The sequence below is a fragment of the Pieris rapae genome, chromosome 14 (genome assembly GCF_905147795.1).
Source record: "Pieris rapae chromosome 14, ilPieRapa1.1, whole genome shotgun sequence".
Taxonomy (NCBI): Eukaryota; Metazoa; Arthropoda; class Insecta; order Lepidoptera; family Pieridae; genus Pieris; species Pieris rapae.
Window position 1 is genome coordinate 563,818 of NC_059522.1, and position 17,146 is coordinate 580,963.

The 17,146-nt window shown below is 33.1% G+C and overlaps 2 protein-coding genes and 1 long non-coding RNA gene across 3 annotated transcripts; all 3 read right to left on the reverse strand.

The window, feature by feature from the left end:
* Positions 1–2,760: 2,760 nt before the first annotated feature.
* LOC123689742 lies at positions 2,761–4,926 on the reverse strand. Its single transcript, XR_006750644.1, has 2 exons — positions 4,375–4,926; positions 2,761–4,018 (listed from the first exon to the last, which is right to left on the reverse strand). It is a non-coding gene; the product is annotated as an uncharacterized LOC123689742 (long non-coding RNA).
* Positions 4,927–5,256: 330 nt separating this feature from the next.
* On the reverse strand, positions 5,257–10,412 carry LOC111003391 (carboxypeptidase B-like). The gene is made up of 7 exons (XM_045631101.1): positions 10,296–10,412; positions 9,031–9,237; positions 8,583–8,673; positions 8,001–8,102; positions 7,129–7,344; positions 6,312–6,734; positions 5,257–5,543 (listed from the first exon to the last, which is right to left on the reverse strand). The coding sequence occupies exons 1-7, from the start codon at positions 10,364–10,366 to the stop codon at positions 5,379–5,381; spliced, it is 1,275 nt and encodes a 424-aa protein (XP_045487057.1). The 5' UTR covers positions 10,367–10,412; the 3' UTR covers positions 5,257–5,378.
* A 479-nt stretch (positions 10,413–10,891) lies between these two features.
* On the reverse strand, positions 10,892–16,809 carry LOC111003403 (carboxypeptidase B). Its single transcript, XM_022273885.2, has 7 exons — positions 16,700–16,809; positions 15,973–16,185; positions 14,623–14,719; positions 13,757–13,858; positions 12,950–13,165; positions 11,765–12,190; positions 10,892–11,090 (listed from the first exon to the last, which is right to left on the reverse strand). The coding sequence occupies exons 1-7, from the start codon at positions 16,783–16,785 to the stop codon at positions 10,926–10,928; spliced, it is 1,305 nt and encodes a 434-aa protein (XP_022129577.2). The 5' UTR covers positions 16,786–16,809; the 3' UTR covers positions 10,892–10,925.
* Positions 16,810–17,146: the final 337 nt, after the last annotated feature.

Consider the following 17,146-nt stretch of genomic DNA (forward strand, 5'->3'; position numbering starts at 1 on the left):
TGGTATGCTCTGTTTTTGAAGGACCATTGAATTGGCTTGGAAATACTTCAGTGGGCTGTTGCGGTAATGGTGGTGCGCGGTAAAAACGCTCAGTTGTGGAATGACGGTGATATTTTGTATTCTGCCTTGACGTCGGGTGATGAAAATCAGCCCCACGTATCTTCACAACGCCAAGGCAGCCGTACGGTAAGCTGAAGACGGTAAGACGGGTCGGTGTTAATAAAATAATTGATTTATAACTTTTTTTTCAGTTATCCTAACTCTAGCTGCCTTCAGTACCGTCTATCGGAACCGTTTGACGGGTAAAGGGCTCCTCCAGGATTTTCCAACTAATTCTGTACATCACTTTCTGTCTTCTTTCGCTTCCTGTTAACGCTTCTCTATCTTTTATCCACCTGTTTTTAGGGCGCTCTCTCCTCCTTCCCCCTGGTCCTTTCCATACAGTTGTCTTGAAAGTCCACCTTTTGTATGTGTATTTTGCTATATGCCCGTCCATTACTACTTCTTTTTTAGGGCATAATTGCGTATAAGTCTTAACGTTTTTTATATGCTGCTTCGAATAAATAGGTGTATAAATAAATATATTTAAAATAAACAAACAGATAACTTTTCCAAGACTTATAATGTACGATCTATGCAAGAAGTTATGTGGAATATCAAAAGAGGATGCATTAGTATTCAGCACGAGTATGTTCTAGCCAATTGCAAACTTACGTAGGTATGCAATTGCATAGTTTACACGACATTTCTAGTAAAATATGTTTTGGAATTACGGTTCAATGTGTCTTTAAATAGTGTTTTAGAGCAATGCTTTTTGGCATCGACATGTGACCTTCATTCCTGAGGTATTAGGTTCGTTCCCCGGCTGTGTACTAAACTTTCTTTCTATGTGCGAATTAACATCCGAACGGTGAAGGAAACCGTCGTCAGGAAACTGGCTTGCTTTTGACCCACAAAAATATCGACGGCGTGTGTCAAGCACAGAAGGCTGATCACCTACTTGATACTTGTTTCGTAGTTCGCAAAAAATTATCTTGTAACGAAAACCTTTCAGTTTTCAGAAACTTTCCGTTTTATACTGTAGATATAACCAATTCCGATGCATAGAACAATCTAGGATTCTGTCTCATCTATTACAGAATGCAGTAATTAAACAACTGATGTCACTTAAAATCAGATGAGCCTCCTCACATGCTGACAGCATTAAAGGTAATTATATGTTTTTAATTATAATATTATTACTATATACTACATATTTGTGTTTTGGGAATAAATATAACTGTAGTTCTATGATAGCAATTATGCATAAGCTTTTGATCTCCATCCAAAGCGGATATACAGAGGTTGAAGTGGCATTTGAGTCCAGTGAATCAGATAATTACTGAGGGCTATTAAGGGCTCATTGATGCTCGTATATTATTTTTCCTTCACATATACGCTGTAGGAATAAGGATATTTTTAACAGGAATATCCGATAACAATATATAAACATTATAAAATTAATATTTATATAATTCACGCAAATAATCATTAACATATTAATTCTATTTATTAGTAGTAGCACGTAAGTAGTAAGTACTACTTACCTACGTCAATAAGTCCATTTTTGAAAAAAAAACTAACTTTACAGTAGTTTGGTGGAAAGATCAACTGGAGACAGTTAGCCTGCCCATTAGGAATAATATAATAGTAACAAAGGTATGCTTTATTGATTAAAGCAATTATGCTTTATTGTTGAGCCTGTTAAATAATTCGCAGAAAGGATTTGATCCTTATCCCTATCCTCAGGAATACTTCAAGTAACTATTACCAACGTAAATAAGTTTAATTTTTTTAAATAAAATCAGTGGCGCTACATCCTCTTTAGGTCTTGGCCTCAGACTTTTGAATCTGTTTCATGATCATTTTTAAATCTAATAGGCAAGTAGGTGATCAGCCTCCAGTGCCTGACACATGTCATCTACTTTTTGGGTCTAAGACACGTCGGTTTCCTCACGATGTTTTTCTTCACCGTTCGAGCAAATGTTAAATGCGCACATAGGAAAAAGTCCGTTGGTGCACAGCCGGAGATCGAACCTACGATCTCAGGTATGGGAATCGCACGCTGAAACCACTAGGCCAACACTGCTCATTCAACGTAAATAAATACTGTTTTTTTTTTTAGAGAAAACTCTTCTCATCAAATGAGCAGGAGGCTCATCTGATACTAAGTGATATGGACACTGTCAATGCCAGAGGGCTCGCGAGTGCATCGCCGACCTTTTAAGAATAGGTACGCTCTTTTCTTGAAGAACCCGAAGTCGAAATTTGGAAATACTCTACGTAACTAAACATTATCAATAAAATAATCTATGCGAAGATGGTGCACTGCGTCACTGATTCTCGACATTTGGAACCACTTACTGTCTTAAATCTACCTCAGGAACTGTTAAATCCATACTATTGACAGTCCGAGAACTAACGTTGGCGAGATGACAATATTGGGCGAGTATTTGCTTAGCTATTGTTCGAACCGCCATTGGGAGATGACACTGTAAAACAAAAGAGAAACGGCGTCGCTCGTCTCTCTCTACAGCATCTCTAGTCAGCGTTAACATGCGATGTAATACTTTAATACTTCAGGTATAACGACCACTTCAAGTTTGCTGGTATTTTAGGTGACATTGGACAATTAAATCTTGCATCTCAGATTCCTTTAGAGCCGTTGCAACAAACGCAAACACAGACTTAGTATTTCGGGGTTCATACGAATAAAACATGAACATTAATTACTTTAATATAAAACAAAAATAATTAGTCCTTAAGTACATACATATAAGCATAAATGTGCTAGGGTAACAGATTAATACTTAAGATTGTATTTGTGACTTCAATCAATTTTCCATGCAAACAAAATCCGTCCTACCAGCTGTTATAAATCACACATCTCTATCTAACACAGCATAAACAACTTGAGAGAGTAAGAAGGCATACTTTACACTGTGCACACTGATTTAGTTGTGAAAAAAGTAAATTTAATAGGTTATCTAAAAACAAATTAATAGTTACTAAAATACTGAGATTATTAAATTAGTAACAATAATAAAAAGCTAAAAGACACACGAAATACGATCACATTTACCAACGTAAAATTTTATATCAATCTTTTCGATAATCACTATACACCGAGTTTGCAAATGGCACACATTTTATAAATACTTTCAATTTAGTTTATAAACGTAGGTTAGCTTTGCTATTTAAATGTTAATAATGATATAAGCTATGTGATATATATTAGCTAAAAACCAAATCTGCTGTACCAAGTTGTCTATAAAAATTTGGTCACTAGTATTTTTAATGAAATTATTTTAAATTGATTTTTGGGAAATCATTTCGTTCACTTGTTATTTAAATAAAATATCGTCTATATGACGGGAATTTACAAAAAGATTAAACAAAACAACGCGTGCCGTTGATCAACTAGTTGCACTTCTTCGTAAACTAATACTATCGTGATTTCGATACATTTTAACGTACATTAATTATTCATATATCAAATTGAACCTAATTTTTGCTTTCTTCAAATTATAAATTTAAATAAAAAATGGTTTTTAGTTAATAACCGATGAGCGCACTAATCCTGTAGCCGGATGTCGTACTATAAGTTTAAATTAGGCTTGCCACCATACATACCTACGTATATATGGATTGCTAACCGAATTATTTTTATACTTTTTTATTATCGACATATTCGTTTAAATAATATATATGCCTAAGTATTGTTATTTCTAAATTTGTAGATTAATGGTTGCTAAATGCGTAATAATAATTATTTATGCATTATATACATATTATATATCTAGATACACAAAATATAGCATTTCAGCTTTTATGTTTTTAAAGGTGCCATTTCAGGGGCTGATGGTACAGGTGTGACGGTCTCTGATGTTGACAGAGGTTGGAATTTCCTAGGCTCCAATAGGCCTTTCTTCGAGGCTACCATCAACAACAATACTGCTGATATGGAGAACGATACCAGCTGAAAAAATGAATAATTACCACTTATTTCGAAATACATTTAATTGTTTAAATTTACTAATATATTTACAATCCAATTATAACGATGCAATCGATACTAATTACTAATTCAAAACAATATTCAAACAATACCTATTTACCAACAGTAATCAGAGTTTACTTAGCTCGTCATAATTAAACTGACGCTCATACAATAAAAGTAGGTGCAATTATTAGGTCATAATAACCTGTTAAGTATTTATTCCATTGTATCGCTATTACTATTTACTGTTACTAGCAATTTTAAATTAACTTTTTACAATTATTTTTACTCTGTTGATATTTAAATATTAATTTATGAAAGCAATTAAAACATACCGCAGACACACCAAATGTCGCTAAAACTTCGTACGATAAAAACATCGTGTATAAACAATACAAATAAAACTCACTGTGGGTATATTACACCTCAATACTATAAATCTGATTTACAAAATAACAGTTTTAATTAAAATAGCGATTAGTTTCACGTTTAAAATAAAAAGTTACTTGTAATGTAAACTACGAAGACGAAAACTAAAAACTTTGTCTTGCGCGACAGCTGCGAGCTCAATGTCACATGCGAAGTGTGGCAACGCCGCACGGTCAACGCAGTGACAGGTAAAATATGTCGCGCACGGCACAGGTAGATACCATAGCCAATGAACCCATAAACTAAAGAGTTGGGTTGCATAGAGTTCTATCATTTGGCGGTTGAAATTTGACCTTGTTTGATAGTTTTGTAATTATGATAATTTGCAAATATCGGGATAATAGCCAGAGAACACGCGATATTATTCGTTTAATAACAAAATATACTTTGCTCGTCAAAAGCAGTAGGCGATATGAATTATATTATTCCAATATATAAACATATAGTCGCACAATTTAGGGCTTTCAAATTTAGGTACCTACTTTCTTGTGTGAAGGTAGATAGAAACAATTTTAGGTAAGACTTTAAGATACAGGTATACTTTAGGTAACAATTTTAAGATATACTTCTCTAAAAGATAACCATTTAGATAGTCATACAAATGTCTTTTCTTTATGCCAAAATAGCATTGTATAATTTTTAGTAAGTAATGTTTTACTGCCCAGAATGTTCTTTATGTTTGTTCAGATTATATTGTATAATGAATACAATGCGCCTAAAACAAACAACCATTTTACTGTATAAAACTGCTAATAGGTTTTATTATCTGTAATACGTATATGATTTCTTATCTATATTAAATCTTTGTAATTTCTCTTTTACTCGGGTCTCTGTTTAGTATATTTTTTAAACAATATTAACACTTAACAGATACTTAGTAGGTGCGATCAAAAATTAGTAACTCAAACCATTAATTTATTCTTTCTTTATAAAATAATACGGAAAGTCTCGCTGCAGCTGCAATACCCATCCAAGTTTCTTCATTTATTTGAGGAAGGTATTTTGGTGGAACAAGGAATCCATATTTTTGGAAGTCAGGCAATTCCAGTGTTAACGAAAATGGTACACCGATATCCTGAAATAGAAACCTGTATCATTACTTGTATATGTTCTATTAAATAGGTATTTATTTAATAATACAAATTAATACACTTCTTTAAATTATCATGTCTTAAAATCCATAACGTAACCTAATGCCTATAAAAATGTAAATGCTTTTGAAAGGTTTTTTGGCGGCCTTTATAATTTCCCTTGAATAGTTAGCCTTTGGATATTGTGAATAAAATTTAAATAATATAATTTATTTTGCAAACATCTGTGACGGAAAAGCCTTTCTAGAGATAAGCTTGGATATATTATGTCTCAATTCGTCGATTTTTTGTTAATTTAAACTGGGTTATTGACCCTGCTTTTCATACAAAAGACTAGTAACTAATCTAACGTGACCCACTTATGTGCTACCTAAATCTTCTAGAAATACTTATAGTCGCACATTTACTGAAAACGAAAGTACCTATATAAAATTCACTATCCTAACATCTACAATTTAAAAAAAACTACTGATATTTTGCGTATAGAACATGCGTGAATGCTTCCTCGCTACTAAATATAATATGTACAATTGAATTTACTACATAATTATTATAATACGTTGCGTATTATAATACTAATTGTTAAGTTTTAGTTGCTAACTATTACTATGACATATTTTGGTTTCGATTTTCAGAAAATCAACAATCTATGTTTAAAAAAATGAATTTCAGAAATATTTGCTACAGCACATCCTTATTATCAGTAAAAAGTATTTTGATTAAAAAGAATGTTATTAAGAGATCGATCTAACCTGCGCATAATCCTGCGATGTACCCGAAGCCGGATACAAAACAAAATAACTATTACCAACATGATAATGATACGCTTCAGGTAGCTTCTTGGTATCAATTTGAGCACCTACGCTTGCGCCGACCTGATGTATGCGCGCCACATTAGCCGGCAAAGTGGCGTTATCGAAGCCATAAAGCACATAGCTTCCATAACTATGAATATTCATGTAAATTTGAATACGGTCCAGATATGCATGGAGTATATCTCTAATAATCTGGGTTTCTATTTCGGAAAACGGATAACGGCCGCTAAACGATTCGGCACATGGATCTTGGGAGGCGTTGGACTCGCCGAAGAATATGTCGTAGTTTCTGTTTAGATCGACACCGCTGCAATTTGAGATGCTCGCGTTGAATGAGCGATTTTTGCGCCACATCCGCTCCTGCAATTACAGAATAAACCTCCATTTATATACTTCATGGCTAAGTTGATTGGCTCTATTTATTAACACTATCGCTTGCCGATATATTGATATATCATTACATTATGATATCGGCAAGCAGTGTTGGCCAAGTGGCTACAGCGTGCGACTCCCTGAGGTCGTAGGTTCGATTCCCGGCTGGGCACCAAACCCGGCTTTCGACTCAACAACCGGCTTCATCTCTATGTTCTCATTTAAAATTCGCTCCAACGGTAAAGAAAACATCGTGAGGAAATTGGCGTGCCTTAGACCTAAAAAGGCATGAAACAGATACAGAAATCTGAGGACCACGCCTCAAAAGGTTATGCCACTAATATTTTCCATTATTGTATAGTTTTATACACACTCTACTTACATTTGTATGTGTGAACTCATAACCGTCTGGATTCTGAACTGGGAGTATAATCCAGTCAATATTCTGTATGAGATCCTTGTCTTCATTCCGTAAATCTTCCACCAGCCTGTGCATGGTGTAAAGAGCCACTGGAGGAGCTGACCACTCTCTGGAGTGCATCGCTGCGTCCAAGAAGTATATTGGCTTGTTTCTATCTTCGAAGTTCGTTGTTGATATCTTTTAAACATAGTTAGACTTAGGCATACTGTACATAACATATTGTTATTTTAGACGCGGAACTGAGGTGGAGGGTCGTGTATTCGGATCCTGGCTATGCACCAGTGACTCCTCTATCTATGTAGATAATAAACAGTTGCAACCAGCACGTCTAAAACTCACATTTACGTCGTTTGATTATCCATTAAGAAAAATGTTTGAAGAAAACAGATGAATGTAGTCTAAAATTAAAATTAGTTTCTACTTATCTGATTAAGTGGTTTTAAAAAGTTTGAAAAGTTTTACTTATTAACACTTTGTACATATCTTTTCCAGTATTCTTCCATGCAACCATTGTAGAAAAAAGGAGAGAATAATTATTAAGGGCCAGGCGAAAAAAATGCGTCATTAAATTTAAAATAAAAAAATATTGATATATACTAAAACAAAACAAAAAATAAATTAAAAAGAAACTAGAAACTAAAAGCTAATCTTAAGATTCATGATACTAGATTCTATTATCAATTACAAAAAAAAAGTATAATACGTTAAATTCCTAAAATTACAGTTAAAGACATGGTTCAATTTTGAAGCCATTACCTACAGCGATACTTTCAGGAATTCTTGACTTGAAATTAAGCCCGATATATCTTTAGTCTAATTATAGAAATACGAACCTTAAGATAATTAACAGATCGGCCTTCGAAAGTCTGACCAGCTGTTACTAATGTCACAATATCAGGATATTCACGTGATAATCTTTCCATGTACGCATTGATCTGTAAGGTCATAATTAATTAGTAAGTAGCAGTGATATATAAAGTCCCTGGACACTATGGCAGGGGAGTAGAGTGAAAATTAATAAAAAAAACAAAACAAACAAACTAACCAACCAAAATACCAAAATATTAGCTGTACTTTACTTTTTGTATGTTTAGGGTGCCTAGGTTGGCAAATGATGACTGACGTATTGAAGTTTATACTGCTTTTGGCGCGTTAGGGAAAAATGATGAAGAGTGTTTAAGTTTTTTCGATGCGCGCGCACACCGTTAAAAACGGCACCCTGAAGTTTGCTATGGTCAACATTTTAGTTTTTTGTGATATCTAAATAAATTTTATTTAACTAGATGCGTTGCGCGAGTGAAACATACAACTTATAAAATATATTTTTTCTATCCCAAGGGCAATACCAAGATGGCGACAGCGCTACAGATATTGATAGAATTACATCGAAATAGATTACTAAATTCCTAGCTTACCTCGGCCATCCGCGCGTAATACGTATGTGGCTGTGCTACATTGCGTCGTTGATTCCAAAGATTACATTCTTTTTCGAATTCACCTAACGCGCTGGAACAGTAGGTTTTAATCTTTTAAATCACGTGAAAGTGTTTAGGGTAAAAAAGAGAGGCGGAGTTTCTTTTCTTCTTGCTTGCTTTATAGCCGTGACTTGCGAACTGGTAGTAAATGTATTAGAATCAATTTAACATCCTTTCTGTTGACGTTTACAAGTGTACATGTTGAACTATGTGAATAGAGTTATTTTGAATTTGGAAATTTATTTTTAATTTTCTTTGTCAAACAAACAAACGGACAAACGGGCAGAATTAATGTTAATACACCTGCAACGCCGGAGAGTAGCCGGTGTGTTGCGGACCTTTCAAGGAATGCCCTCATTCACAAATCGCCAACAAAAATATATGATACCTTAAGATGTTCTCTTTTATTCTATACTCTATTCCCTTGTTATTTATAGCTTTTATAAATGGAGCTTGATATTCCGGTGGAACCATTACTGCTGCATCGCGTGTTGGATTGCCAAATTTCCAGATGTCCAAATGGAAATCATCTTTAACAGCATCAAGTAAAGCGTTGTCGTTGCGATCACGAATAACAACGTTGTATACCGTGTATCTAAGGAAATTATTTATAATTAAGAATATAATATATATAATAATTCGAAAAAAAAACCCGCTAAGTTCCTTGTATGACACTAGAGCAATGCAAGTTTTGGAAAATTTCTGGAAATTTAATTCATTAAAACCAAACCTAAATGAGTATTTTTAATTATAATAAAAAAAAATATAATTTTACTACATTATGCTTAAAGTCTCGCGGGGGGTGGTGAGCAACTTAAATGTTCTCCAAGACCTCTGGTTAAAGGACCACAAAGTGTACAAAGGTACCTAGGGGATATGAGCAACGACCAAGGCTTGTTGAAGGGCTGTTTCGACACCCCACATCATCATCATACAAATCAGTAAAGAAAGACGTTACCAACTGAATGCTGTCTCTGAGACTATCGACATATTTTTTATGTTCGCAGAGTAAGTTATAATAAATTTCGATATTATTGAATAAGCAATACTAAATCTAAGAATAATGTTTGCATAAAAAAAGAAAAAAGAAAAGAAGTACGTATATACGTACATTAGTCTAGCTAAATCTTATTATGATTTTAGATCGACACTGACACAATCTTCCAAATTCACTTTAAATTAATAAATTTTATTTTTTTTGACCCACATATATTAAATATATTATATGTGCTGATAAAATGTTTATTCAATAATATAATAAAACAGAGATAATTTTATTTATATAAATAATTTAGCTAAAGATTTATTAAAATATAATTTAATAAACTTGCGTTTCTTGCTTCGTTCGTCTAAGCTTGCGTTGATAATAAATAAATAAAATTGCAAAAGTATGAGTAAATAAATATATAACGCTCGTGTTAAATAAATAGAACGATTTATATATAATTAAAACAGCCAGCGGGTACTCAATATAATAGGGCACATAAGAAGCTCAAAACGTACTTATTAAAAAATATAAGCGTGTCTCTCGAGCCTACGTTTATAGACTTGTTCAATAAATATCACGAATCGTTAAATTTGCTTCGGCCATTTACAACATATATCCAAGCTACTACGTATCTAGAAGTTTTAATGATATCTAATAATACTCACCCCTTATATTTTTCATGTTTAGCCAAAGAATTGGCAATTAAAATAAATGAGACGAATATCTGATAGTCCATGCCCCTTGCACTTTAAAAAATCACTGCAGGCATAATTAATGTCGTATCTTATCATAATCATGAGAAATTTTAGATTTCGCTTGTAATTAACATAATTAAGATAAACAACTATTGAGGTCTCAAAAACAATTAATACTAATTAAATAAAATACAAAAACAAAACACTGATCTTAAAAAGCAGTTTAGAGGAACTGTTCGAATTAAAGTTTCATCATCGTAAATCGAGGCAGAATACAAAATTCTACCTGTTGTTGTTGAACGAAGTTGTTTTGTTTTTCACCACGACGTACGTCGTCCCGTAAGAAAGCGGCTGGGGCAATTTTGGCCGGGCACCATCACTATGTAGATTGTAGAACCAGCTGTCCACTGAAGTATTACTCAAACAATTCTTAAAAAGACCGGCTTTATTGCAAGCCTCCTGTCTGTTTGCTTCCTGTTACATTAAAAAAAATGTTTCGATGTTCTGTTTCAAGAATGTAGGTATGGTACTTACAAAAAATATGTGGGATTAATAAAAAATATATAAAATAATAAATTATTACAGTTTATTGATTATAACTCAATTTAATCTATGCCGATAGAACTGGTAACTCATTCTAGCTGACTCAGCGATTCCGGCGTATGTCTCCCCGTTTATTTGTGGAATGTATTCCGCTGGTACCAGAAAAGCATATTTGTTAAAATCTGTCAATTCCAAAGTGTACGAGAAGGGTATTCCAATGTTCTGAAAGTAAATAATTAATATGTATTCATGTACACGTTGGCCCTCTCACGATTAGCAGGTGGAAAATAATATATGGCTCAGATATTCAATTATTTCCTCAAATTTCATCTTTGTCCCCTTGAAGCAGAGAGTTATGGGCCGTGGGGTTCAAGTTCACGATGCTAATTAAAGATTTAAGCTGGCTCCTGGTAGACAGTACCATTAACCCCAGAGCTGGTGCTGTCCTCGCGCCACGAATAAGTATCGCAATACAGCGAGAAAATATTGCCACATACACCAAACTTTATGACTATTTTTATCATTCCTATATAAGTTAGAAAAATTGTGAATACTGTTTATTTGATTGTCTTGTTCAGGTTGTAATAAACGATTTTATGAATACTTTTTAGAATGAGACTCATTAGTTGTTGTTTTTACAAAACTTTTATTTTAATTGTTAGTATCAACCAAATTTCGTTACAACAAACAATAACACTAAAGCACGGTATTATTAAATGGGCTCAAACATTTTAATAACTTAGTTTTGTCAGGAGGACCTGAATTAGATTCCCTGAATAATTTTGATGATAATCTACTGTTTAATACATGACGATTTTCGCCATTTGTTAAAATCTAATTAATAAATAATGTTAAAAATCTAGCACGCTAGACGCATTACAAGAACATTAGATTACCTGAGCATAATCCTGCGCAGTACCAGAAGCTGCATACAACACGAACGCACTGTTGCCAACACTGTAGTACCCTGCTTCTGGCAATTTCTTTGCATCTATATGAGCACCCATAGCTGCTGCAACGTGGTGCAGCTGTGCAGCATTCGATGGCAGAGTCTCATTATCAAAACCATAAAGAACATAGCTCCCATATGTGTGTATGTTCATGTAAATTTGAGTTCTATCTAAGTACTGATGGAACATATCTCTGACGTGCTGTGTTTCGATTTCGGAGTTGGCATACGGTCCAGGGTAGATGTCGGAGCATGGGTTTGATGAAACGCTGATTTGACCGAAGAATATATCGAAGTTTCTATTAAGATCGGCGCCGTAACATTCTGCACTGATTGATGCATTGTATGACCGGCTGCGTCGCCACATACGATTCTGTAATGAATAGCTTACTTTTAATTGACTTTCAAGCGGTTAATCACGTCACTTTGGTTTATCCGAATCAAATAAATAGCGAATATAAATATTATCTTTATTTTTTTTAAAACACAATCCTGTAACCCTAAATCGACAAGAATTCATAACCAATTACAAAAAACAAATTGAAAGAACACAACACCTAATAATAAACTTATGTGCAAAACATACGTGGTAGAAGTGAAACCTTCAAAAATTTTGGCTTCAAGATATCAATTATTTATTTTGATAAAACTACAATGATTAAAAAAGTTTTTATAAATAGTAATATGTAAATTAGACTTATTTTCTATATCAAAAGTGATATTAAACTTTTTCTTTAAATTTATAATTTCAACTTTTTATTTTTAAGTTTAATAAAGATCTACATTTTGATAAGAACCTAAATAATTAAAGTTTGAAAGTCGACGAAACGAAAAAAGCGACAAATCACAACGATGCTTAAGTTTTCACTTCAACATTCACAACAAAGAATAAACAAAAAATCATCAACTTAGAATTAAATAATAAAAATAAATAACTAACTACTATAGGTGAGGACCAATAATATAACTTTAGTCAGTTCGCTTGACATACAATTTAAAAGGTAGGTTAACGTATTTTATGTATTAATTACAACAAATCGTTCTCATCTTAATTTTATTTATTTCCATGTATGATTATCATGCAGATCACAGATTTACAACCGAACAAAAATAAGAAAAAGTAAACACTTACATCTGTATGTGAATATTCATAACCATCTGGATTATAAACTGGCAAAATGACCCAGTCTATGTTCTCTAATAGATCTCTATCTTCGACCCTTAAATCTTCCACCAGCCTGTGTATAGTGTAAAGGGCCACTGGAGTAGTCGACCACTCTCTGGAGTGCATCGCTGCGTCCAAGAAGTATATTGGCTTGTTTCTATCTTCGAAGTTCGTTGTTGATATCTGGAATGTGTATAGCTATCACGAGAACAGTCAAAGTAATGTTTTTTAAAGTGTTTTCTCTCTTTTTATCACAACCTTAACACAGTTTGATAGATAGAGACGAGGAAACTTTGGAACAGTGCTATAAGATTTAGTTGTTTTTGAATAAGCGTGTAACGGTATTTTTACTTCAGAAATTTTAAAGCTGATTACATGTTTTACAGAAAATTAATCAGGTTAAACTTTAGAAGTGCATTTTTCGTCTCTTAACATTTCTAGCTCTCTTGATTTATTGAAATAATCATAGTCTAAAGTTTTCTTAAATTAGTATAGGTTTTTGCTATTTTATTATAGATTTTTGTATATTATTAGAACTAGCAATATCAATATTCAAATAAAGAATCTTATTTCGATTATAAAGATTTTGATTTATTAAAATTACGGTGTCTTATCAAGCTTTTATTAACTGCAACGGCCTTTATATGCAAGATTATGGTTGGCTTATATATTTACTAGGTCCGATTTCTGGCAAAATATCAAGTTGTGGTTTAACCTAACATAACCTATTCCCCAATTATATATTATATTGGAATTTAAAAGCTAATACTATACCTTCACGTATTTAATAGGTCGTCCCTCAAAACTATTGCCAGCATTCACGACAGTTACAATATTTGGATACTCTTGCCCCAATCTTTCAAGGTACGCCTCGATCTGGAATTGAGAAATGATTAGTTCTGGAGGAATGTCCAGCGTTGTGGAACTGCTGCTCCTCACCATAATGCTAAGCCGGGGCAATTATAAGCACAGCACACACTCATAACACACTTAAAACGTACCTTGTTCTTTAAGAAAAAATGTTATCTTTTATTCTTTTTTATTCTTATTTGTGTTTTGTTAGTAATAAATGTTATGTCTATGTCTATTAAATGTAACATAATTTTACACTTCCTCTTAGATTATAATAAACAAAAAATCTGTCTCGGCATTTAATTTGTTAAATATTTCTTCAATTCTGAAGAGTGATTTCCCCCTAATTTCCGTTATATATTAAGGAAATAAATATAGCCTAGGGACAATATTGCATTCTTATAGAAATTGTTATCAAGTTAATGTTAAGCGTAAAGTTTTTATTGACTTCGAATTGCGTATAATAAATTTAAAATTATATTGTACAGTTTTTTTTAAAGCGTGCGATTCTCAACATGGGTTGTGCGTTCTTCATGATGATTTGTGTACCAAATACCAATGACATTTATTAATATGTGCGTAAATAACACTCGCTTGTACGAAGGAAACCACCGTATACACGGAAAGCTTCAGATGTAAAAATCGATGTCAGGCAAAAAAGACTTATCAAATAGGTTTGTATCTGTTAAGTCTTTTGTGCCTGACATGAAAACAAAGCTTCAAAAAACCGAAATAAACTAAGGCCAGGACCGCAGTTTGTAACGTTTTTTATATATAAAGAAACTTACATCTGCATATCGTGCATAGCTATTGTATGGTGCTGCAGCAGCATTATTTTTCATCATTCTCCACTGTTCAAAGTTTTCTTCAAACTCTTCAAGCGCTCTAAAACAAATAAAGTAAATATTAATTACGTTAATTATAATCTCGTCTGCCTAAAGTCGTTTGCTATTTATCGCGGCACATTGTATTTAATTGAAAACAAAATCAAATGTGATGCTTATTTTTTTTTTTAATTCAAATCAAATCAATTCTCAAATCCATGCTCTTCCTTGGTGATCTGATACGCTGTAGTGATTGTAGATAGATAGAATCTTTTATGGTAGAAACATAAAACCTACGTTCTTAGTAAATTATAGATCTGGTAATACGATGGCAAGTAATTTATTTTTAATAGTTCTTTTTTTGCTAGATAAAGCCGGAGAACTACGCTGTATTGTTGGTGCGAGAATCTGAACATCAATGTGAGAGTCGTAAACTCTATGATCTCGTAAAGTCAAAGTCGACCATGAAAGGGTCATAAAGAGAGTTAACTCTTGTTTATGGCTCTTGAGAAATACAACTATGTTTTCAATTAATTAATAAAAGGTACATAGCACGGTGCAAAGTTTTTAAAATTGTTTTATTTTTCTCTGTATTTATTGTTCATGTATATTTGTGTGTGTGTAAATAATATACGTGTGTAAAAAAAAATAAGTAAAGAGGTTTCATATGAAAAATTAGTTGAATTTAATTTTACCTGATACCAAAAACAATATCTCTGAAGCTAGATTTATAATTGTAAATGTCAATCGAAATAATTAAATTTATGGATTAAGGAGTATTTTAAACATAGGTTAACTAATACCTTTCAATCTTCTAATTGGATAAACAAACAAAATAACTGATAACGACTCTACTCCAGTTCATATCTCAAACGACGAATTTCGAGTACGGACAAATATGCCTAACTTTTTGAAGCAACATTTTAGTATGATTCTAGAATACAGTGCAAGCGAACAAATAATACAGATAGCTTTGAAGATATTGTACAAACCAAATTCTTGTTTACATATTTTATATTGCAATATTACGTAAAACTATAATTAGCGTTATACGCAACGCGTTGTTGGAGCATTCTCGTCTAACGCCCCCTATAACGCGATTATACACCAATGATTTAAGAAAAAAATTTGTGCGTATTTGTATAAATGTCACAGTGTTTTTTTTGACGTTCATAAGTGTACATTATGTTACCTATATGAATAAATTAATTTTGACTTTGACTTTGTGAAATCCCCGCCTTATATGTGAGAATACCCGTGTAATACGAGGGACTGAAATCGCGTCATATGAAAAAATTTTATCTCTCTACATACCTATATACATTATCCCGTTCAACATAATGCCGCAGACCACGTTTGTCCAGCGCATTCAAAAACTGGTCTCTCAACGCTGGTTTGACCATTATACTGGCGTCTCTACCTCCAACCATACCAACACTCCAAACATCCAGATCCAACTCCACCTGGAGCTGATTGAGGAAGGCTATATCATCCTGGTTTCGAAGTCCCACACCGTGAACAGTGTAACTGGAAATTTAGTTAATTAGACCATAGACGACGTTTTAATTTAATCTTTGGATGGATATGAGAAACTAGGCCTAGTGCCTTCAGCGTGTGACTCTCATCCCAGAGACATCATTCTTTCTATGTGTGTATTTAAAATTCGCTGGAACGGTTAAGGAAATCATCGTGAGGAAACCGGCTTGCCTTAGACCCATCATATCGACGTTGTGTCAGGCACAGGAGGCCAACCTTGTGTCCTGTGCCTGACCTTGCATGTTATATTGAGGCCCAGACCTAAAAAGGTTTTTAGTTCGGAAAATTAATAGAAGAAATATGAGATTCTCACAACAGTGTTGATTAAGAAAACTAATGTCATAAAGTGATTTAATTTTGTATTTCTTTTTATCAAACAAGTATGTTCCTTTCTCTACACTAAACTTAAAGTAGTGAAAAATACTTCAAATGCGCCGACGTATTTTCCTTGTCGTGGAGCGTACATTCAACATTTATTTTCATACATTTACACGTATAAACTTACCCAATATATTGTTCATGTTTCGCCAACACACAATTGATAAGAAACAATATTAAAAAAACCCTGCCGTCCATTCTAACCGACCCCATTCTCTATCAATGAGTTGATAAACACATGTTATCAAACACTAATCTTTGAAATGAGTAAGAATTTCATATTATCTCTCTCTTTGAAGATTAGAATGTTACATTAGTTACGAATAAGTATCATACATCAGTTTAAAGAAACACTGTGATAGGGACGACATTAATATTTTAATTTCCTATTCATCAGTTTATTATTATCATTATTATTAATGTGAAGAATATTGTAAATACTGTTTTCTTATGTTAAAGCTAATCTGTTATATTCAAATTCAAAATCATTTATTCATGTTGGTAACATAATGTACACTTATGAACGGCAGAAAAAAAAGAAATTTAATGTATTTAAATGCTTCTAATTTTACAT

Excerpts from the sequence above, each read along its gene's own strand:
- LOC111003391 (XM_045631101.1), bottom strand. The coding sequence starts at position 10,366 with ATGGACTATCAGATATTCGTCTCATTTATTTTAATTGCCAATTCTTTG. Across the intron at positions 8,103-8,582 it reads ATTACGCGCGGATGGCCGAG|ATCAATGCGTACATGGAAAG; the intron begins GTAAGCTAGGAA and ends ATGACCTTACAG. Across the intron at positions 6,735-7,128 it reads ATGAGTTCACACATACAAAT|GAGCGGATGTGGCGCAAAAA; the intron begins GTAAGTAGAGTG and ends CTGTAATTGCAG.
- LOC111003403 (XM_022273885.2), bottom strand. The coding sequence starts at position 16,785 with ATGGGGTCGGTTAGAATGGACGGCAGGGTTTTTTTAATATTGTTTCTT. Across the intron at positions 13,859-14,622 it reads GCTATGCACGATATGCAGAT|ATCGAGGCGTACCTTGAAAG; the intron begins GTAAGTTTCTTT and ends TCTCAATTCCAG. Across the intron at positions 13,166-13,756 it reads GACCTATTAAATACGTGAAG|ATATCAACAACGAACTTCGA; the intron begins GTATAGTATTAG and ends TACACATTCCAG.